Genomic DNA, 21,247 nt, shown 5'->3' on the forward strand with positions numbered 1-21,247 from the left:
TTAGCGCATGCACCTAACGAGTAGAGCTCATTGGACGGCCAGACTAGGGGGTGGGGGACTGGGAACGGTGGGAGCCGCTGTGTGTGGAGGAGCTGCTGCCGGTGTCATGGCGGAGCTGAGTGAGGAGGCGCTGCTGTCAGTATTACCGACGATCCGGGTTCCTAAGGCTGGAGACCGGGTCCACAAAGACGAGTGCGCCTTCTCCTTCGACACACCGGTAAGCCCATTCCCCACGCCCGCAGCGAGCACGACTTCCTTCCATCGCCCTGGTCATTCTGCCGGGGCCTGCAAGGCTTGGGCTACCGCCTCCCTGCGATGCACCATGGGACTTGTAGTCTCCCACGCTCCTCCCTGCCGTTGCTTTTAATTAGCTGGCGCTGTCGTGTGACTACCGCTCCCGGAAGCCTCCGCGCCCGCCCCACCCGTTCCCCGTCTCGTGGAGCATTGTGGGGATCGTAGTCGCTCACTCCCCTCGTTGCCGTTCCAAGGTAGAGGCGCATCCCGCTCGCTGGACTACATCCCCCAAGTGGACCCCTGGGAAAGCCTGGGAGTTGGCCTTGCCTGCCGCGCGCGGCTCTCCGGGTTTTGTAGTCTCGTGTGGGAGGGATGGGGCGACCCTGCACTGTTCTGGGCCGGGGTTTGGGTTGGAGGGTGGAGATTGCAGTTCCTGGGCGCCTAGTAGTCTGGAAGTGACCATGAAGAAGGGCGGTTCTGAGAAAGGCCGACTTAGACTCCACCCATGGTTAATGTGGACAGGGGGCGGGGAGGTGGGTCATTGGTGGTAGGGAGGAGAGGAAAGAAGGGAGGAAAGCTCTAGTCGTTTCTCCTTTGAGGTGAACTATGGCCGCAGCCCCCCTTTTCCCGCCCATCACAGAGAGCACAGGGAACCCTTTTAAAAGTATTCCCAGGGAGATGGTGTCTTTCGTGGAGGATACTAAGACCCTTTTCCCATCCCGCTCCCACTCTTGACTAGTTAGACAAAGCCTCCACCCACACCATGCTTCACGTTTTGTAGGCTCCACCCGGAACCTCCCTTCCTGCAGTTCTGCCTTCCTGTGTCACCGTCAAGCAGAGACTAGCCTTTGGCCTGGCCAGAGCCTGAGCTGAGAAGGCAACAGCAGCCTGGTTGGGATCCGCCCCCCTTACCACCCCTCCCGTCAAGCGGTCGCTGGGCCCTGCCCAGGGTGTTCAGCCAGACCAGCTCGTGGCAGGGAAAACTGCAAGTCAGAGTGGAAAGGCTTCATTAATGCATCGCCAGTGCTGAGTATAGCAGCATGATCTAAGGCCCAGTTCAGGATCATCACTGTGATTCGTGGTTTGCTTGGTTTGCTAGGCTTTGATCTGGGCCTCAGACAATGTGCTGCTTCTCTGGAGTCTGGCTTTGGCAGAGCCAAAAGAGGACTGACTGCTCAGAGCAGAGCTCCAGGGCTCCTAAGGCTTGGGGAAACCCAGCATTTTTATTTCCAGCAGAGGAGTTTGGTTACTGCAGAGCTCCTGCATGCCATCTAGTTCATCAAGTGCATGGCTTGGTCCTGACTTTCGCAGGAGAGAAAGGTTTCTCTTAATTACCAACAGATGGTAGAAGTCAGTGGCTCCCTCTTCACACTCCTGTCGCCTCTCCTTAGTAACTGCTTCGAATAATCCAAATGGTGTTTTTGTAAGCTTATTATACTTTGCTTCTTTTATCCCAAGTCAAGAGATCTCCAATGTGGCCTTGTTGCTTTCCTGACCAACTTCCAGCATGTTTGATTATCTTCAAATTCAATTCATGGTAGAAAGCCTGTTTGACCCCTGTAATGAAAAATGCTCCATTTGCCCATGAACATTGTAATCCACACTGTTCTAGGGAGTGGTACAGAGCAATCTATGGGAGCAAGAACTGCCTTAGACGGTGCCCTATTTTTCATATCGCAGCAGAGAATTTTTCAAGGCCACTGAGGCGTTTATTCGAGGAAGAAGATGCCTGTCGTTGCTTGGATCTGAAGGAAGACTGTTGTTTTCTCCAGTTACCTCCTCTACCTTATCCATCACTATTCACAAAGACACTGGGAGACTTGCTCAGTGTTCGAGAAGCTCATCCTCCCTCCTTAGCTGTGATTTAGGGTGGACCCTTCTCTCCTTGTTTTCTCCCTGCGTTGTATGTGTTTGAGTTGTCTCAGCAGGTATTGCTAGATTATTCCAGAGAGGGATTGGCTTTGAGGTTGGCAGTTGATGGACTTCAGTGCAGGATTTAGTTATTGGTCAGAGGGGAGGCAGCAGGGCAGTGGCTGGAGAATGCTGGTCTTCGTGTCCCTGCCGAACCACGTCCAGGTATAACAGTGAGCCCCAGACAAGGCACTGTTAGCCTGGCTCCAGGCTTTAGCAGGAGAGGAGGGAGAGGACTCAGCATGGACCAGGATTTGACGACCTAGTAGGATGTTGTAAAGGAGAAGTCTGGTCTTTCTGGCAGGCTCAGGAGCTGGGTGTATTGTTCAGGTGCTAGAATCTTTGCTCCTCCAGTCTGGAAAGTTTTCTGAATCCTGGAGATTAGGCAGGGTTTGTCGTGCGTGGGGAGTAGGTTCAGTGTCTGACATGCAGGTCTTTCCTCTCCCGGGAAAGGACCCTTTTTCCCTCTGAATGTAAGCACTGGCCCTGGAAGTCCATGGTATTTGATTCCCATTGGCCTCGTAAAGGGAGTTCTCTGCAATTGATTGGAAGGCTCCAAAGCCCAAAGAAGGAGCGAGAAGGAAGAGGAATGGTGACTGACAGGTGTTGCTTAGCTCCTGGTGTCCTTGTTGGTTGGTATCAAAGTCATAGGAGAATGGGGAGAATCTTAGCCATGTACCAGGTCCCAAAAGGCTAAATGACTTGCCAACAGCCACATGGTGGTAGAGAACAGAGCCTTTCTTGTGGAAACCAGTTTCTGACCCCAGGTCTTGGTTTCCCCACCTAGCAGCTTCATCCTCCCTGTGTCTCCTCCCCTACCTGTTGCACTGCAGGAGTCTGAGGGTGGCCTCTACATCTGCATGAACACATTCCTGGGCTTTGGGAAACAGTATGTGGAGAGACATTTCAACAAGACGGGCCAGCGCGTCTACCTGCACCTCCGGAGGACCCGGCGCCCGGTAGGCATGGAGCTGGGGCAAGGCCCGGGACTTTCAGGCACATCCCACTGGTCTTCATTTTGAATCTGTCTCTTCTGTTCTGACCTCCCAGAGGCTGCATTTCCCCCTCTCGCCTGTTTCTGTTGGTATCATTAAAACTCAGCACACATGTTTTATTTAGCTTCACTCCCTTCTGAGATTAACCCACCCTGTCCTGTCCATCTTCCCCATTTGTCCCTTCCCTGGCACTCACTGCTGATCCTGCCCTTCCTGCCTCGTTGCAGAAAGAGGAGGACACCACGACAGGCACTGGAGACCCCCCCCGAAAGAAGCCCACCCGGCTGGCTATTGGTGAGCCCCATTTCAGCCCTGTTCTTCCTGAGCTGGTCTTTCCTGGCCTCAGAGGCACTCGAAAGGCCCCCAAAGAATGGGTGTGACCAGTGGCCCTAGAGCTCTGGAGGGGACAAAACGAGATGCCGTTTGGGAGGAGGGACATTTACCCGTGGTGGCTGTCCTACCCTCCCCCTTCTTCCCTGCCTCACCAGGTGTTGAAGGCGGGTTTGACCTCAGCGAGGAGAAGTATGAATATGATGAGGATGTGAAGATTGTTATTTTGCCGGATTACCTGGAGATTGCCCGAGATGGGTTGGGGGGACTGCCTGACATTGTCAGAGACCGGGTACGAATGCCTTCCTGCCCTGCTGGGGACTCTGGGGCAGGCAGGTCCAGAGCAGTGACGTCTTGGGCAAGCACTGAGAAAGCTGGAGACTGAGGGGCTAGAGGGACTAGAGGGCGGGGGGTTGGATCCCGTCTCTGACCCTCTGCTTCCCCCAGGTGACCAGTGCGGTGGAGGCCCTACTGTCAGCCGACTCGGCCTCCCGCAAGCAGGAGGTGCAGGCCTGGGATGGGGAAGTACGGCAGGTGTCTAAGCATGCCTTCAACCTCAAGCAGCTGGACAACCCTGCTCGAATCCCTCCCTGGTGAGGCCTGGCCCCTCCACCTTGGGGCACCACCCCCAGAGCAGGGGCAAAGAGGCCACCCTCCTGGGGGATCTGGTGGGAGAGAACATCCGGAGCAGGCTAAGGCGGGGGGCGCTGAGGGAGATGAACTCAGCCAGGGGCCGTCCAGAGGAGAGGAGCAGAGAGAGCTCTCACACTGGAGAGGCCAATCCCATATACCCCCCTCCCCATAGTTCAGCATATTTTCTTCTCCCTGGTTAGCGGCTGGAAGTGTTCCAAGTGTGACATGAGAGAGAACCTGTGGCTCAACCTGACAGACGGCTCCATTCTCTGTGGCCGCCGCTACTTCGATGGCAGTGGGGGCAACAACCACGCCGTGGAACACTACAGAGAGACCAACTACCCGCTGGCCGTCAAGCTGGGCACCATCACACCTGATGGAGCCGGTACTCCCTCCCCTCCTCCAGCCGCCTCCACGCTAGAGTGGGCTTTAACCGTTAAGTCGGGGAGCACGGGAATACCTCCTCTTGATAAACAATGAGAATGTTGCAGACGAGACTAGAGCTCCAGCTAAACCCCCCAAATACGAGTCCCCCTCCTTAGAGGTTACCAAGATAATCTGTGTAGTGAGTATCCTTCCCAAACCATCTGACCCCAGCACCTTATCCTGGGGGTGGGCCCCCAAGTAACGCCAGCCCTTGGCCTCTTTTCACCCCATCTTCCCTGACCGCCAGTCTCAGAAGGGCTTGTGACCTCACCAATAGTCAGGGGAGCCAAGAGGGTTACCCTTACAGGCTCATCCTTCTGTCCCACCAGCGCTCCACCCCCCCCCCCCACCCCAAACCCGGGGCAAGGAGTGGGACTGGTGGTCAGGCCAGAGCCACCGCTTCTGACGATACCCCTGCCTCCTGCCCTAGATGTGTACTCCTATGATGAGGATGACATGGTCCTGGACCCCAACCTGGCTGAGCACCTGTCCCACTTCGGCATCGACATGCTGAAGATGCAGAAGGTGAGACCCCTTGCAGCTTCAGACTCTTCTCATCCCTGGCCACCAGGCCCTGCCTCGCCTGAGGCTGAAGCAGCACATTGGAGCGAGCTGCCACGGTTATCCCGGTCCCCGACACATGTGGGCTTCCTTTGAAAAGGTTTCTAGAATCCATTATTCATTCATCGACCACTACTGAGTACTTGCTCTCTGCTAGTCACTGCGTGAATAAGACAGGTGTGGCCTTTCAGGGACTTACACTCTAGATGGAAAGGCAGATATTAATCACATGCTCAGGCACATGAGTGAATGAACACAAACCGAAGGGCGCTGTGAAAGAGACAGAGAGGGTGCTGCAGTAGCTTATGGCAGGAAGACCTGGAGCAGAGACCTGAAGGGTGAGAAGGGGCAGCTTCGGAATGGAAAAAACACTTCAAGTGGAAGGACTCGCATTCATTTCTTCCTCTCCCCCAGGCAGAGGCCTGACCACTAAACCGCCTCCGGGACGATCGCGCAAGGCCTTCTGGAACTTGGACTGGAAATAGCTAGTGCATCTCCCATGTTAGAGGCCATAATTGAATACATTCTGAGCTCCAGCAGGGTAGCGTCCCGGACCCTGTGAAGGATCAGTGTAAAAAATTCAGGGCTGAGTGTCTCGCCCTGTCTGAAGCGTCCCTTCCCTTGCAGACGGACAAGACCATGACTGAGTTGGAGATAGATATGAACCAGCGGATTGGCGAATGGGAGCTGATCCAGGAGTCGAGTGTGCCACTGAAGCCCCTGTTTGGGCCTGGCTACACGGGCATCCGGAACCTGGGTAACAGCTGCTACCTCAACTCCGTGGTCCAGGTCCTCTTCAGCATCCCCGACTTCCAGAGGAAGTGAGTGGCGCCCTCTCCCCATGACTGGCCCCTTGGCCCTGTACCCCTGACCCCGCAGCTCTCCTCCTGGACGCCAGCCTCTAGGCACACTCCTCCTTCAGCCACCCTCAGTACCTCTGTGTGCTAGCTCCGTCTTTGTTCCTGTTATACTGTGGCTGGCGCTCTCCCATTAGTTCTAGAACCACCCCACTGTCACCCAGCCACACAAGCCCCACTGGGAGCAGAACACCGAATCCTGGGGCTCTCCCTGGCTTCCTGACTACTCAAGGGTGAGGTGGTGGTCTTTACTTGAGGCCAGTGACATCAGATGAGTACCTGACATGGACATGTAGCACTTGGGGGAGGGGAGGGCTTGGGACACTAAGGTACCAAAACGGCAGATTCTGAGCATAAGTGAGCCTGCTTTCTAATTGAGAAGGACTTGATGCACATGTGAAAACTTAGCAATGTGGTGACACGTTCTGTTCCAGGCAACTTTCTCCCTTCCCCTGGCTCACTCCTGGGGAGGAGGCTGGGGGGAAAAAAATGCATCAGGGTACACTGCATGCTGGCATAGTTGAGAAGGGGAGGAAGGGCAGGTTGCTGGAAAGAAATGGACTCCCGTGTTTTAACCACATGACTCCCTACTCTGAAGGTTGCTTGTTCCCCCGATCTAATGGATAATAGTCCCCTTTTCCTTGGAACCCATGCCAGAGCACCTCCAATTATCCTTCTTTTGGCTCTTAGGTATGTGGACAAGCTGGAGAAGATCTTCCAGAATGCCCCGACGGACCCTACCCAGGACTTCAGCACCCAGGTGTATGTAGCCAGGTCCTGTGTACAGCCTCGCAGCCTGTATGCCTTCGTTCTCCTCCATGACCACCTGGAGTGGGCAGCAGTTCAGGACGTTTGCCTCTGGCCATGCTGTCTGCCCTGAGTTGGGTTCCTGGGGAATCTCAGGTTTTTCACATTCTAGAGAGTTGTCTGAGGTCTATATGCCGGGGTTGAGTTGGGGAGGAAAAGGCACAGATAGATGTCAGACGATCAGCAGTTGACTGAAGCTTAAGTGGTTCTCTTGGATGTCAATGCAGGGCCAAACTGGGCCATGGCCTTCTCTCGGGAGAATATTCCAAGCCAGCACTGGAGTCAGGCGATGGGGAGCAGGTGCCAGAACAAAAGGTGAGTCTGGGACTCTATCCCTTTCAGGCTCTGGAATTATGGGGAAACTGAGGTCTGGGAGATGTCTAAAGAAGGCCCCTTGGTGGCCTACTTGAGCCCCAGCTGAATCGCTGCCCTGGCTGTGCCTAGGAAGTTCAAGATGGCATTGCCCCTCGGATGTTCAAGGCCCTCATTGGCAAGGGTCACCCCGAGTTCTCCACCAACCGGCAGCAGGATGCCCAGGAGTTCTTTCTTCACCTCATCAACATGGTGGAGGTAAGGGCCGGGAAGATAGCAAGGCAGGGCACTCCACGCTCCCTCCATCTGCCCGTGGTTCTCTCCCTTCTGCCTCCTGCTCATTCTTTCCCGTCAGCCCCCACGAGCCCCACCCCTGGAACCCGGCGGCGGGCATGCACTGGGCCTTCCCTGTGAGTAGCAGTTGCCCCTGGGGAGGACGGTAATGCCAAGCAGTGATCCTTACACTGGATGGGCTTGCGGCCTGATGAAGGATGCACCCAAGAAACTGATAGGGAGATGCCTATTGCTTATAAAGAAAAATACCAGCGTGTTCCACCGCAGTCTCCCAGTGCCATGAAGACGCCAGAGTCGGAGAGGGGGAGCTAATTAGGGAAGGGTTCTACTCTTGAGTCCCGAGAGCCTCCTAGTGGTAGACTCCCTTCTGCTCCTCTCTCTCTCTCCCTGAGCCCCTAGTGACCCTTTCAGGCCCCCATCTCATTCCCTGGCTGCCCAGACCTCCCCACCCTGCCTCTTTCCCATAGAGGAATTGCCGGAGCTCTGAAAATCCTAACGAAGTGTTCCGCTTCTTGGTGGAGGAAAAGATCAAGTGCCTGGCCACAGAGAAGGTGAAGTACACCCAGCGAGTGGACTACATCATGCAGCTGCCTGTGCCCATGGACGCGGCCCTTAACAAAGGCAGGTTGCCCTCAGTGAGGCCTGGGTGCAGTGGGGCTCCAGGGTGTAGGAGTGCTTGGGCCCCTTAATGGGAGTGGAGCCCACAGTATGCCCTGCTCCCCCAGCCGGAGGGCCGAAGCTGGGGCATCTCGGGGAGGTAGGATCACCTTTGCTTGTCAGAGCTGTGCTGGGGAAGAGAGGCAAGATCGTATGTGGATGTGTGTCAGGTGGATTTGGGGAGAGTGGAGGAGCCCAAGTAGTCACGGACAGAGAGCCAGTCTGGCAGGGCTAAGGAGGGAAAGAGGCAGTGCCGTCTGAAGGGTTCACCTGTCAATTCTGTCCCCAGAGGAGCTTCTGGAGTATGAGGAAAAGAAGCGGCAAGCCGAAGAGGAGAAGCTGCCACTACCAGAACTGGTTCGGGCTCAGGTGCCCTTCAGCTCCTGCCTGGAGGCCTATGGGGCCCCTGAGCAGGTGGACGACTTTTGGAGCACCGCCCTGCAGGCCAAATCGGTAGCCGTCAAGTAAGTCTTGTTGGTCTGCGCCCAAGGTTTCGGGCCAAAGTCAGGGTAATCCCAAAGACTCTGTCTGCCTCTCTCCCATCCTTCTGTCCCTTTGTGGTTGGATTCTCAGGGCTAGCATCAGTTGGGGCTGGTAATCTGGCCCTGAGGGAATCAAGAGGCCCTGGCAGGAGTAGTCTCGGACGATGGACCATATTACCTTGTCCTGCCCCTGCCGGAGATTCCCTCTTCTCTTGTGGTATGGGGTCACAATTTAGTGCACCTTTTGTCCACTCAGTCAGGGCGAGAGCACGTAGTGTCCGTTGTGGACAGAATTTGGGCTTCTAGCAAATGGACTTAGTTTGGGCCTAATTGTGTCATGAGCATAAGCTTGGGATCTGAAGGAGTGCTTTGGTTCCAAGGGATTTCAGCCATTCCCACCCCCATCCCCTACCCTTTGACAGGCCCCTGGCTTCTGCTGCTCCTTGTCTGCAGATGCTCTGATGCCTGCCAAGGGCAAGATAAGAATGTGGAGTATCTTCTGGGGATCAGGGCTTCTACCGGGGAGAGGCTGAACCTCAGGGTGGGGGTTTCAGGAGAGGAGGACTTTGGGATTCTTTGGGTACTAGGACATTCTCTTTTCCCCAGGACCACACGATTTGCCTCTTTCCCTGACTACCTGGTCATCCAGATCAAGAAGTTCACCTTTGGCTTGGACTGGGTGCCCAAGAAACTGGGTATGGTGGCTGGGACGAATGAGGGAGGTGAAGCAGAAAATGCTAGAAAAAGAAGGGACCTTAACGTGTATAAACGAGTGTTTCTCCAACTTTCCTCTGAAGGAGGAAAACATTACTCCAAATGTTTCAAGATAAGGCACGTTTGAAAAGCGTAGACTAAAACTGTGAAAGCATTGATTGTCATAGCAGTGATTTCCAACTCAAAGCGATTTTCGTAGTTTTACGTTTACACTTGGGAAGATGTTGTCATTTAGATAATCTTGAAACAGTTCTCATGAGTCTTACAGCCCCTGCCGACTTGGAGAGCTGCTAATTGAACTTCATTTCCTTAGATCAGTTGAGCCTGCAGAGGTAGGAAGTCTTCCTGTTGTACATGTGGGAAGCCCCCATCCTTGTCCATAGCTCATGTGTGGTAGATCTAGGACTAGAATCCAGGTCTCCGGATTCCCAGGCCCACCATTGTATTACACCAGGACCCCTAAGATTTGTGCTGCTCTGAGCAGCAACTTATTAAACAGAGCAGGGCCAAGGTATGGGGCAGGGCTTTGAGATTCCCAAAGTGCTTTTTCAGGGAGGGCCCCAGGGAGCTGCTGAAGTGACCCTTTTCCTGCCATGCCAATTACAGATGTGTCCATTGAGATGCCCGAGGAACTAGACATCTCCCAGTTGAGGGGTACAGGGCTGCAGCCTGGAGAGGAGGAGCTGCCTGACATTGCCCCACCCCTGGTCACTCCGGATGAGCCCAAAGGTAGCCTTGGTTTCTATGGCAACGAAGACGAAGACTCCTTCTGCTCCCCTCACTTCTCCTCTCCGACATGTTAGTGACTCTTCTTCCTGCCTGTCTCTCTCCTTTGCCGATGGGGGTCTTCTCTGCCTGCCTCCCCTTGACCCTGTCCTTCGTATTTTCTCCTGTCCTCCCTTTCCAATTTCCCCTGCCCTCTTTTGATGGATGTGAGGACCGAGTAGAGCGCTCCCAGCCACATTATCTGTGTGGACGGCAGCAGCACTGGCTAACTGCCTCTCTACTTCGTTACCTCATTGCTTGGGGAAGGGGCGAGGCATCATACTCCAGAAACAGGGCCCATTCTGTGAGAAACGGCAAGATCTCCATGGGAGATCTTTAGCCTCAGTTCTGTATCTTCAGTACTGCTGGACCCGCGTTATGTCATGCTGTCATTTAGGTTCTGGAGTAAGGTGCCACCCCATGGAAGAAAAATGCATGGAACGGGGTTGTGGGGGGGAGTGGTGGTTGGGAGAGGGCCGGGGGACTGCACTGTGGGAGGGAGGAGGAGCAGATCGTGGCCCAAGGAGTCGGGTCACCGTGGCCTTGCTTCTGCCCCCAACAGCACCCATGTTGGACGAGTCCGTCATTATCCAGCTGGTGGAGATGGGCTTCCCTATGGACGCCTGCCGCAAAGCCGTCTACTACACAGGCAACAGTGGGGCTGAGGCTGCCATGAACTGGGTCATGTCACACATGGACGATCCAGGTAGGCGGGGGTGGGTAGCAGGGCGGAACAGGGCCACCGTCCTCCCCCACACACTTCAACCCCTTCAACCCCCGCAGATTTCGCAAACCCCCTCATCCTGCCTGGCTCCAGCGGGCCTGGTTCCACCAGTGCGGCAGCTGACCCCCCGCCGGAAGACTGCGTGAGCACCATCGTCTCCATGGGCTTCTCCCGGGACCAGGCCCTGAAAGCTCTTCGGGCCACGGTATGGGCTGTCTCCCGGCTGAGGACTGGGGGGCCTGTGGGGAAGAAGGGGGTGCGGGTGGGGTTCCATCTTTTGTCAACAAGGCCGAGGGCAACCGGTGTGGTACGGCCAGGGCTGAGGCACCACCCTTTGGTGGCCGTGGTGAAGGAGCTGAGCCGTTCACTGGTGCTTTTCTTACCCCGAACTTGTTGGAAAGAGCAATGCTTCCCTCCTCTCCAAGAACAATAGTTTAGAAAGGGCTGTGGACTGGATCTTCAGTCACATTGATGACCTGGATGCGGAAGCCGCCATGGACATCTCGGAGGGCCGCTCGGCTGCTGACTCCATCTCCGAGTCTGTACCAGTGGGACCTAAAGTCCGGGATGGCCCTGGAAGTGAGTGTCCTTGGGAAACAGGCCAGTGGTATCTAGCCAGTCAGCTACCAGATCCTCATTCCAAGGCAGCTCTGCCTCTGGTGGGGGTGGGGGGCGGGGGGGAGGGCAGAAGCTTCTTTCTGCTGACATGGCTTCTGAAGGGGGGATTCTGGGAGTCGGAGACAGACTTGTGACTCAGTACATGCCCCACCTTCCCTGAAACTTGCGTCCTGAGTTTGAGCTGTTGGATGTACCTTTGGATGTCGCTCGAGGATTCCTCTCAGTGTCTTCTCTGCACCCCCCTTCTCTAGAGTATCAGCTCTTTGCCTTCATCAGCCACATGGGCACCTCTACCATGTGTGGTCACTATGTCTGCCACATCAAGAAGGAAGGCAGGTGAGGGGCTGGCCGTGTACCTTCCAAACTGGGGAGTGGTGGTGAGAATGAGTGGGAGCATCCTTGGAGCCCTTAGGATATTTGCAGGAGAAGACAAAGGCCTGCTGGGTGGGGGGCACAGATACACCACACATTTTTAGAATGTTTGACAGCAGGGATCGGCAAACTACGGCCCAAGTGCTGCATCTGGCCACCTGCTTTTGTAAATAAAGGGTTTATTTTTATTTTTAAGTTTTATTTTTGAGAGAGAGAGAGAGAGTGCATGAACAGGGGGGAGGGGCAGAGAGAGAGGGAGAGAGAGAGAGAATCCCAGGCAGGCTCTGTGCTGTCAGTGCAGAGCTGGACACGGGACTCCAACTCATGAACTGTGAGATCATGACCCGAGCCGAAATCAAGAGTCAGACGCTTAACCGACTGAGCCACCCAGGAGCCCCAGAAATAAAGTTTTAATGAACATAACCGCACTTAACTCACATATGTATCATTTGTGGCTGTTTTCATGCTGCAACAGGAGAGTTGAGTCATTGTGTCAGAGACCGGATGGCCTCCAAAACCTAAACTATTTACTGTGCAGCCCTTTACAGAAAAAGTTTGTGGACCTGACGGGGGGCCTGGCAGGACTGGGTGGGGGTGGCTGTAGAGATACTGGAGGATTTGAAGGCTGGGAGTAGGGAATGAGAACGGGATGCCCGCTTCAGGCAGGTAGCAGCTAGACTGTGGGTTGTGGGGGCCCAGGCTGAGAATGTTGGGAACCTGTGCTCCAGAATCATCAGGACCAAGACCAGGGGCTATGTCAGAGACTAAGCTGATGCAGAGTGGATGCCCTGTCTGTTCATCCTTCTCCTCCCTCCCCTGCTTCCCCAGATGGGTGATCTACAATGACCAGAAAGTGTGTGCCTCTGAGAAGCCGCCCAAGGACCTGGGCTACATCTACTTCTACCAGAGAGTGGCCAGCTAAGAGCCTGCCCTGACCCCTTACCACTGAGGACAGGGGACAGACCATCTGGCATGCGGGACAGGGGCTGAGGAATGGACTTCAGCCCCACCCCTGCTCTGTTCCCTTTTTTCTTTTTGTCCTCAGCAGCAGGGAAGAAGCTAGAGGCCATAGGAGAATGGCCAGGCAAAGCGGGGGACACTCCAGAGACTTTGGGGATAGGGCAAGAAGGGGATGGGAGGGGCTGGCCACCTGTCAGTGAGGAGACTTTGTTGCTTTCCCCCCCGCCCCTTGAACCCACAGTGCTCTGCTTCTCTGTGTAATCCCGCCGGCCCCTGGTGTGGAGGGGGGCTTGTTTGTGTGTGCGCGTGGGTGTAGCTTTGTGCAGCCTCTTCCACAGGAGGGGGCGTCTGTGCCTCCCCTCTCCCTTTGTGTTTGCTCCCTGTGTGGTCAGGCAAGGAGGGCTGGGAGGGAAATGGGGATCCCCCTCGTCCTCCCGCCTGTCTTTCCCCCACCCTGTCTCTTCCCTGCCCTTCTCTGGAAAATGCCAAAATACACGATGTGAATAAAAGTACAATGGCTAAGTTGTGTCCTGTTTGATACCTTAAGGGAGATTAGCAGGTGAGTGGGTCTGCCAGGTTCCCCCCCACCCCCACCCCACGCACACTCTCCTGCCCCTTGCCGCCTCCATTGGCAGTTCTCAACTTTTCACTAGTTCTAGAGCTCTTGGGAAATTGGGTGTGAGACGAGGTGAAGTGAGCACTGGGGCAAAAGAAGACAGCGGAGGGGTGGGGGCTGTCAGAGCAAAGATGGGGGGTGAAGAGCCCTGCTTTCCTTCCGGCAGTCTCCCTGGGAGGGGGCCCAAGTGGGTATTTCCCAAGTGTCCCAGATCCGCTAGGCCCTGCGGTGTGTTGGGTTGGCCAGCTGGAGCAGGGAGTGGGACACCCGGAGGAGGAGGGGTGGGGGGGTTCTGAACTGCTTCCCTCTTAGCGGCCCAGTTTTTTAGCCAATGTGGGCGGTCCTTCCCCCCTCTGACAGGGGAAGGGAGGGCTTTTTCTCAGAGTTGGAGAGGTGCCCCTCACAGCTCCCTCCGTCCAGCGAGCAATGTGATCTCAGGCCACCTCTGGCCCTCTGGGCGACTGTAGTCGTGAAGCGGGGGCTCTTCTGAGTGCAGGTTCTCGCCTTCTCCCAAAAGTCACGCAATGGATGCTGAAGCCACTGAGCCCCCGGACGCCCCTGGAACGTTGCTACAATAACGTGGGCAACGTCAGAACATTGCAACACCGGCGGCGGGAGGGAGGTGGTGGGGGCGGCGGCGGGAAGGATTTCCAGACTGGGGGCCGGGCTAACCATGGCCGAGGGCGGGGAGAAGGCGGAGTTCTGCCTCACGGCCCTCTATATAAGCGGGCAGTGGCAGCGGCTGCGCGGTGATACTGACCTTCAGTGTGTCAGTTTCAGCGCCATGGCGCCCTCCAGGAAGTTCTTCGTCGGGGGAACTGGAAGATGAATGGGCGGAAGAAAAACCTGGGGGAACTCATCACCACTCTGAACGCGGCCAAGGTGCCGGCCGACACCGGTAAGCCCTCGCCGGGTCGGGGTCGGGGTAGGGATCGGGGCCGGGGCCGGGGCCGGGGTGTGGGGAAGGTCGGGCGTGGCAGCGCTCTCTCCCGAGCTCGGTTAGCCGGGTGTCCGCGTGGACCTGGATGCAGGGGTGAGGATAAGGGCTATTGGGGGGTCCGGACTTCGACCCTGCAGCCGCAATATCGGGGGTGTGTCGGAGGAAGAAAGGTGGGGCCACATTTAATGGTGCCCTCCGACCGCGGGGCGGGAAAGGATTTCTTGGGTCACCGGGAGGAAGATGGCCCCGGGGCGCGGGCTTGGGCTGCACCCGACAGGAGCCGGGGATAGGAGCGGAGCCCCTGCGGACGATCGCAGGAGGCTGGTGACAGCCATAGAGTGTGGGGGAGGAGGCTGAGCCTGCGTGCAGGGTTCCAGCTACCTGCCCCCTCGACCGTCTGCTCCGTGCGCTGCCGCACGTAGCCCACGACTCCTCCCCGCTCCTCGCTGGGCGGGCCGAGTCCCCCAGACTAGCGGCTGCGGCCTGCTGAACTACACGCTCTATCCTTTGCCCTCGGCAGCCTGGATGACTGCTGCCTTCCGACGAAGGGGCTGAGCAGGTGCCAAACAAGATGGGCCGTTTGGAAATGAGGAGCTATCCTACAGTTTTCTCCAGGCCGGAAACGGGAAAGCACAAGGCCTCTCTGAGCTAGTCATCTCACTGCCACCCACGGGCAGAGTCTTTACCCTCCCACTCACCTAAATCACAGAACCACGGGCCTCATCAAAACGGCCCCTGGTTTATTCCCCAAAGACCCCAGTGCAAACCCAGGAGTTGGCTGCTTCTGCTTTTGCTAAAAATCCTTGCCTGGGGGTGGTAAGGATGGGCTATTTTAGAAGGGAGGCGTGGTTGGCTCCAAGAGAATGCTGAGTCTAGGAGGTGCCCAGGCCCAGAATAGCCTGGGGAAATCAGAACCACAGCTGTTAAAGAGCAGAGGGCAGGGCAAGGGCCATGGCCTCCCAGGGACACCTGGAAGGCTCAAGGAGTTGGGTACAGGCCCAGCTTGGGCTGGCAAGTGGACAAAGGTTATCCTGCCGGGATGAAAACGAGTGGAAAGCAGAACTAAGAAGTCAGGTGAGGGGACTCCAAAACCCAAGATGGGAGTCTGGAGAATGGCTTCCTTATGACTTCATCCCCTTGTGCTGTCTTCTCTCCAGAAGTGGTTTGTGCACCCCCCACCGCCTACATCGACTTTGCCAGGCAGAAGCTAGATCCCAAGATTGCTGTGGCTGCGCAGAACTGCTACAAAGTAACTAATGGAGCCTTTACTGGGGAGATCAGGTGAGATGCAGGCAGGAGAGGGGTGTGTGGGGGCTCTGCCCTCACTTTCCTCATTGAGGGGAAAGCCAAAGGGTGGGCTCTCTGCTGAAGCATGGCTTTCTGTCTCTTCCTTTAGCCCTGGCATGATCAAAGACTGTGGAGCCACGTGGGTAGTCCTGGGGCACTCGGAGAGAAGGCATGTCTTTGGGGAGTCTGACGAGGTTAGTAATCAGGAGAGGAGGTACGAGATTCCTTATTCCAAGAGGGGCGTCTCACCAAATCTGTTACTCAACAGCTGATTGGACAGAAAGTGGCCCACGCCCTGGCAGAGGGACTTGGAGTAATCGCTTGCATCGGGGAGAAGCTAGATGAGAGGGAAGCTGGCATCACTGAGAAGGTCGTTTTCGAGCAAACCAAGGTCATCGCAGGTAACTCAGTAGAAGGGGACCTTTGAGCCTGGACAGGGCTATGGAGGCACAGAAGGTGGGGTGAGATGCCCTGCAGCCTAATTTGATCCCCATCCCATGCTGATACAGGAAAGGAAGGAGGAAGGTTAGAACCCTTGCATCATCCATACCACTTCTGTTCCTGCCTGGATGGTATAGATGCCACTTGGTGTTCCTCCAACAGCCACCAGGGGGCATTAGGCCACCATCATTCATCATTCCCTGGGCTGTGGGCTGGATAGCTCCTTCCCGTTCACCCTTCCATCTGTGATCTCTGTCCCACAGATAATGTCAAGGACTGGAGCAAGGTTGTCCTGGCCTATGAGCCTGTATGGGCCATTGGTACTGGCAAGACTGCAACACCCCAACAGGTAACCAAGCCCGGGAACTCTGCCCTTATCTTACCCTGCCTCAGTAGGACTAGACTGCCACAGAGATCACCTGAGCCAACCCCTCATTTTAAAGACAGGAGCCCCCAACGCATCTACCTGGCCCAGTCGGTAGTGCGTCTGATTCTCTGATCTCGGGGTCATGAGTTCAAGTCCCACATTGGGTACAGAGATTACTTTAAAAAATAAAATCTCCCCCAAATAATAATGATAATAATGAAGACACCCACCCCCCCACCCCCCAAGCCTAGAGAAGGAGAGTGATTTGTCCAAGGACATCTATTCCAGGGCCTGGGTGGAATTGGAGCTGTGGTGTTCTGACCCAGATCTCAGGGTTCTTGTCCCGAAACCACATTGCCTCTCTTCAGTGGGGCCCAGGGTCTTTTAGCCTTTGAGTGAAAGGCAGAAAGAGGCTTACTTAGTCTGGCGTCTTGTTTTAGGCCCAGGAAGTACATGAAAAGCTCCGGGGATGGCTTAAGTCCAATGTCTCTGACGCGGTGGCTCAGAGCACCCGTATCATCTATGGAGGTAAGTGGGTTTGGCTCCAGCCTGAGATGGGGGTGGACTCAGCCCTCCTATCCCATCCCTGACAATTCCCTCTCTCTTCTCCGTTCCCAGGTTCTGTGACTGGGGCAACCTGCAAGGAACTGGCAAGCCAGCCTGATGTGGATGGCTTCCTCGTGGGCGGGGCTTCCCTCAAGCCTGAGTTTGTGGATATCATCAATGCCAAACAATAAGCCCATCCGTCTCCCCTCCTCTTCCTGCTAAGCCAGGGACTAGGTAGCTCAGAAGCCCAGTGACTGTGCTCCTATCCCCCCACACACATCCCCACCCCGCACATGCTTCTGATGGTGTCACCTGCCCCCCTCGTGGCCAAACTATACCTCTTCCTTACTGTTTACACCTTACCCTGTAATAGTTGGGACCAGGCCAATCCCTTCTCCACTGACTATAGTGGTTGGAACTAAACAGGTCACCAAGGTGGCTCCTCCTTGGCTGAGAGGTGGAAGGGGTGGAATTTGCTCATGGGTCCCCGCTCGGTCCCCAGTGAGGGCAGGAGAGAGAAGCCATCCTCCTCTCCCATCTCCCGCCATGAGGCCAAGGGCTGAAAGTCCTGTTCTCCCCTCAGAGGCTAGGGGTGCTGTTCTCTCCCATGGTGCCAACGCCTGTGTGTGTTGTATATGTGAGCAGTCCCACGTGTGGGGGAAATAAACACCTGGCACTAAGCCTTGTGGTGTGTCCTTCTTCACTGTCCTTGCCCACATCCCCGCTTTTTCCTTTCTGAGGCAGCCGTAGGACACTTGTGCACAAAACAAAAAAAAAACACAAACAGGTTTCTACGACAGCACATCTCTTACTGTTTTTACTTGAAAAAATGCCCTGCACACCAGGCCCAGGCCGCCATAGCCTCCCCTTCTGCCCCTCGGGAAGGCTCTAGGGCTGTAGGGCTCCCCAGAGCTAGGGTTGGGGGAGGGGCCCAGCCTCACCTCCCCCCACCCCACCTCCTGGCTTTAAGTAGCTGGTCTAGGCCAGCGGTGCCTCCTCCCCACTCCCCAGGGGAGGGATGGTTTTAAGGCCCCAGCACAATCTGTGGTATCTCAGGGGTCACTGGTAGAGCAGGTAGCGCTTCATGGCAGGGGGCAAGGGCAGAGCAGATACCTGGCCAAGCCGGGTATCCCCCAGGGCGTGGCGCACACACAGGCGGCTCAGGTGCAGAAGGGAGTGTGGCTCCGCTGGGAGAGAGAAGGAGGGGAAGGTAAGTAGGGGTGCAGCCACTGGCCCGACCTCCTCAAACTACGGGGTCCTGCCCAAGTTCTCTTCCGCTTTCCTGCCCTGAGTCTTGGTTGAGAGGGAGACCTAAGGCCCCCGGGGCTGGGAGGCTCTGCAGACTTCACACATCCCGGGCAGCTGGGGGTGAAGCTCTAGCTAAGGCCCTCCAAGCAACAGGCCAGGCAAGTTCTGACAGTGGTGGAGCTGGTCTAGGTTTTGATTCCGTAAAGCCTTGGAGCTGGGGCTGATGAGCCCTCCCTCCTCCACTCTACAACAGCTGGCCATGGGTGACCGGAGGAGCAGTACTCTGCAACTTGCAGAGAACAGTTCAACCAGCCCCAAGCTCTGGCCCCAACCCCTTCTAGAGGAGGCCCCTCCCCTGAAGTCCCCTCCCAGGGCCCTGCCTCTTCGGGTGTTCTCCTTCCAGGGCCCAGGGCCCCAAAGGCCCCTTACTGGGGTTTGAGGAGGGAAGTAGCAGACAGATCAGAACCCAGGGAATCTGGTACACACCCTGGGCGTCTGGCACTGCCAGTTCTCTTCTACACCTCGCCCAGCACCCATTTAATCCTGTGCACCTCTTGCTCCGGGAGCTGATATCTGCGGTGAATCCCTAATCCCTGGAGCGCCTCCCTTTGTTCTGAGGACTCACCACTTACTAGCAAGTTGCTTTCCCAAGCCTCACTTTCACCTCTATTGCTGCTGGGACAATTAGGTAACATGTGTGAAGACCCTTAGCCATTCCCCACACTGGAGGCAGGTCAAGCTATTCCCTCTGCTCTTGTAAAGTGATGAGCTTCCATCCCAAACCACAGCCACCAGTAACAGAACACTCTCCCCACACCTGCCCCAGGCCTCACCTCTCCTTCCGCCCAGGTAGCTGATGCGGACCTGGCACTGGCCCCAGACAGCGCTTACTGCCGGATAGAGGGTCCTGCCCTTCAGTCCTCGGAAGGCTGGCCCCAGGTAGGTGCCCCCAATAGCGTAGCCCAGAGTTCCCTCCTCCATGTCCAGAACCACCAGCAGCCTCTCCGGCACCTCCAGCTGCTCACCCTGAGGTCTGGCTGGATACTGGGGGGCCCCGAACCCCTTGCTCTGATGGTACAGCTTCCCCCGCCCGATGTCCCAGCCCCACGACTCGCTGTTGCTGCCCAGCAGCGCCGCATAGTGGTCAACCTGCAGCGGGGCCAGGGCCGTGGCCACGCCCACCACGGCGTGGGTACCCCTCTGCTCCCGGGGCCAGCTGATCTCCCAGGCGTGCAGGCCCCTCGAGTAGCCCTTCTTACCCCGGGCCCCATCAGTACTCTGGGCCACGGGCCGCCGCTCGAAGCATAACCCCCCTTCCTTGACCTCGATGTTCTCCGAGCAGTCCTTGGGGTTCCAGCCGTGGCGCTGTTGGGCTCCCAGGTCAGGAGGGGGAGCAGACAGCAGCTCCTCCAAGCCCTCGGGACAGGAGAGGTCAGGGTACAAGGTCTGTGGGGTGGGGGTGCTGCTGCCGCCCCCTGCCAGGGCCGTCTGGCCCATGGAGGTGAGGAGCTTGGAGGACTCCCCGAATCTTGCTGGGGCGCCTCTCTTCTGAAAGTTGATCCTCCGGCTCGGGATTGACCTGGAGAGGACTTGGGAGAGAAGAGGGTGTAAAGGGCGGGATCCTGGCGGGGAACCCTCACCCAGGCGTCTCATCTTTTCATGCATGTTTGCCCACCACCGCTCCACTCCCTCTTCGCCCCCCACCCCCTTCCAAAGCTCTTAGGCCCATCACCCTGCCCTCGCCCATCTGTCCCGGTTTCCCGAGACTCTCGCGGGTTCACCCCTTTTGGATCTCTCCAGGGGTCATCGCCTCTGCCCACCCCGTGCCCCGTCACCGCCCCCGCACCTCGCTTGGCTTTCCAGGCCGGGAGTCACAGGCCGTCAGGAGGAACCCCGCCGAAGATAGCCGAACCGCGCAGGGCGCAGACTGCCGGCCGCTTCCGCCTCCAGCACCTCCCTCGGCCTCGCCCCGCCCCCAGGCCCCGCCCCCACGGGGCCCTCCGGGGCGGTTAACCCTCTCGTCGCCGCCCCAGGTCGCGCCCCGCCCCGGGCCACCCCCCTGCGGGGCTCCTCGCGGGAGGTTTACACTCCACTCGGGTCGCTGCTGCGGAGGGCACGCCCCGCCCCGAGGACCCGCCCCCCCAGGACCCATCCCCGGACGGTTACCCTCTGGCGCCCGCCCCGAGGTCCCGCCCCGCGTGGAGACCCTCCTGGGTGGTTAACCCTCCTTGGCAGCCACGGAGTCTGCACCAGGCTGTCGAGGCTCAGAATGAACTCTGACGGGATCACCGCTTTGGGATCCCAGGAAGTGCGTTCGCCATCGTCAAGACCTTTGAGCCGCTTGAGCCGCTCAACTCCTGAGCCCCTAGAGATGAGGGGCATGGGGTCAAGGAGGGGCTTTCGTTGTGCTGGCATCTATTTCTATGTCCTTTTGATTCTGGGTCACTGTTTCTGGGCCGGTCGCTTTCTGCCCCACTTGTAAGGGAGTCTGTTTTATGCCTGAGTCTTTGAACTATGTTTTCAGAGGTAGGTGTCCTAGGTCTAGTCTTCATCTTGGATGTCAATCCATTCCTGAGCTGTTGGGTCTCAAATGGTGGAACATAGTGGTTAAGACTGGTTGTGAGTGAAGCTATGTCACTCATTAGCTCTATGACCTTGCGGAGGTTGCCAAACTTCTCTAAACCTGTTTTTTCTTATGTAAAATGGGAATAATGATAGTAGTCACCTCATAGGGTCGTTGTGGAGTTGAAATAGTCCAGGTAAAGCACTTAGCACAGAGCCTGGTGCGTATTCATGCAATCACTAAGCATAACTATTATTGTTAACACTTACTGAGTGTCCACTCTATAGAAAGGCAATGTAATATAGTGATGACAGATGCCAAATGTGGAGCCAGGCTAACTGGGGGTGAATACCTGAAACCCAGTATGCACATGACCTTGGGCAAATTACTTAACCTCCCCAGTGCCTGTTTCTTCCTCTGTAAGTTGGAGATACTGTTGGTATCTACTGCAAAGGACATTGTGAGGATTCAGTGAGGTTATATATATGTAAACTCAGAGGAGCTTCTGGTTCAAATTTAATCATTTGTGCTAAGCACTGAAGATGCAGCAGTGAATCCCAAGGAGGTTACAGGGACATTTATAAAAC

At 56.4% G+C, this 21,247-nt stretch overlaps 3 protein-coding genes across 6 annotated transcripts; 2 read left to right on the forward strand and 1 right to left on the reverse strand.

Moving 5' to 3' along the window:
• Positions 1 to 7: 7 nt before the first annotated feature.
• Positions 8 to 13,174, forward strand: USP5 (ubiquitin specific peptidase 5). 4 transcript variants are annotated; one of them, XM_043561855.1, is made up of 20 exons: positions 8 to 217; positions 2,979 to 3,104; positions 3,368 to 3,434; positions 3,629 to 3,762; positions 3,918 to 4,063; positions 4,304 to 4,488; positions 4,960 to 5,054; positions 5,718 to 5,911; positions 6,638 to 6,721; positions 6,982 to 7,069; positions 7,199 to 7,324; positions 7,828 to 7,981; positions 8,307 to 8,481; positions 9,106 to 9,194; positions 9,820 to 10,011; positions 10,541 to 10,684; positions 10,762 to 10,907; positions 11,128 to 11,281; positions 11,572 to 11,656; positions 12,521 to 13,174. In XM_043561855.1, the coding sequence occupies exons 1-20, from the start codon at positions 8 to 10 to the stop codon at positions 12,612 to 12,614; spliced, it is 2,688 nt and encodes an 895-aa protein (XP_043417790.1). In that variant the 3' UTR covers positions 12,615 to 13,174. The 4 variants fall into 4 exon arrangements, with proteins under 4 accessions (XP_043417790.1, XP_043417792.1, XP_043417791.1 ...); XM_043561857.1 differs by having other exon boundaries at positions 9,820 to 9,942; XM_043561856.1 differs by having other exon boundaries at positions 6,638 to 6,709.
• A 752-nt stretch (positions 13,175 to 13,926) lies between these two features.
• TPI1 (triosephosphate isomerase 1) lies at positions 13,927 to 17,529 on the forward strand. Its single transcript, XM_043561864.1, is given in 8 exon segments — positions 13,927 to 14,077; positions 14,080 to 14,166; positions 15,366 to 15,489; positions 15,605 to 15,689; positions 15,764 to 15,896; positions 16,200 to 16,285; positions 16,744 to 16,831; positions 16,922 to 17,529. Coding segments are annotated over 8 exon segments (858 nt in total). The 5' UTR covers positions 13,927 to 13,941; the 3' UTR covers positions 17,041 to 17,529.
• A 108-nt stretch (positions 17,530 to 17,637) lies between these two features.
• Positions 17,638 to 20,076, reverse strand: SPSB2 (splA/ryanodine receptor domain and SOCS box containing 2). Its single transcript, XM_043561869.1, has 3 exons — positions 19,944 to 20,076; positions 18,931 to 19,686; positions 17,638 to 18,036 (listed from the first exon to the last, which is right to left on the reverse strand). Exons 2-3 carry the CDS (start codon positions 19,592 to 19,594, stop codon positions 17,909 to 17,911), a joined length of 792 nt encoding a protein of 263 aa, XP_043417804.1. The 5' UTR covers positions 19,595 to 19,686; positions 19,944 to 20,076; the 3' UTR covers positions 17,638 to 17,908.
• Positions 20,077 to 21,247: the final 1,171 nt, after the last annotated feature.

This window comes from Prionailurus bengalensis, chromosome B4 (assembly GCF_016509475.1).
Source record: "Prionailurus bengalensis isolate Pbe53 chromosome B4, Fcat_Pben_1.1_paternal_pri, whole genome shotgun sequence".
NCBI classification, from domain to species: Eukaryota; Metazoa; Chordata; class Mammalia; order Carnivora; family Felidae; genus Prionailurus; species Prionailurus bengalensis.

Coding starts and splice junctions, on each gene's coding strand:
- SPSB2 (XM_043561869.1), bottom strand. CDS start 19,594: ATGGGCCAGACGGCCCTGGCAGGGGGCGGCAGCAGCACCCCCACCCCA. Junction 18,037..18,930: donor CTACCTGGGCGGAAGGAGAG/GTGAGGCCTGGG, acceptor TCTCTCTCCCAG/CGGAGCCACACTCCCTTCTG.
- USP5 (XM_043561855.1), top strand. CDS start 8: ATGCACCTAACGAGTAGAGCTCATTGGACGGCCAGACTAGGGGGTGGG. Junction 5,055..5,717: donor ACATGCTGAAGATGCAGAAG/GTGAGACCCCTT, acceptor CTTCCCTTGCAG/ACGGACAAGACCATGACTGA. Junction 10,908..11,127: donor TGAAAGCTCTTCGGGCCACG/GTATGGGCTGTC, acceptor CTCCTCTCCAAG/AACAATAGTTTAGAAAGGGC.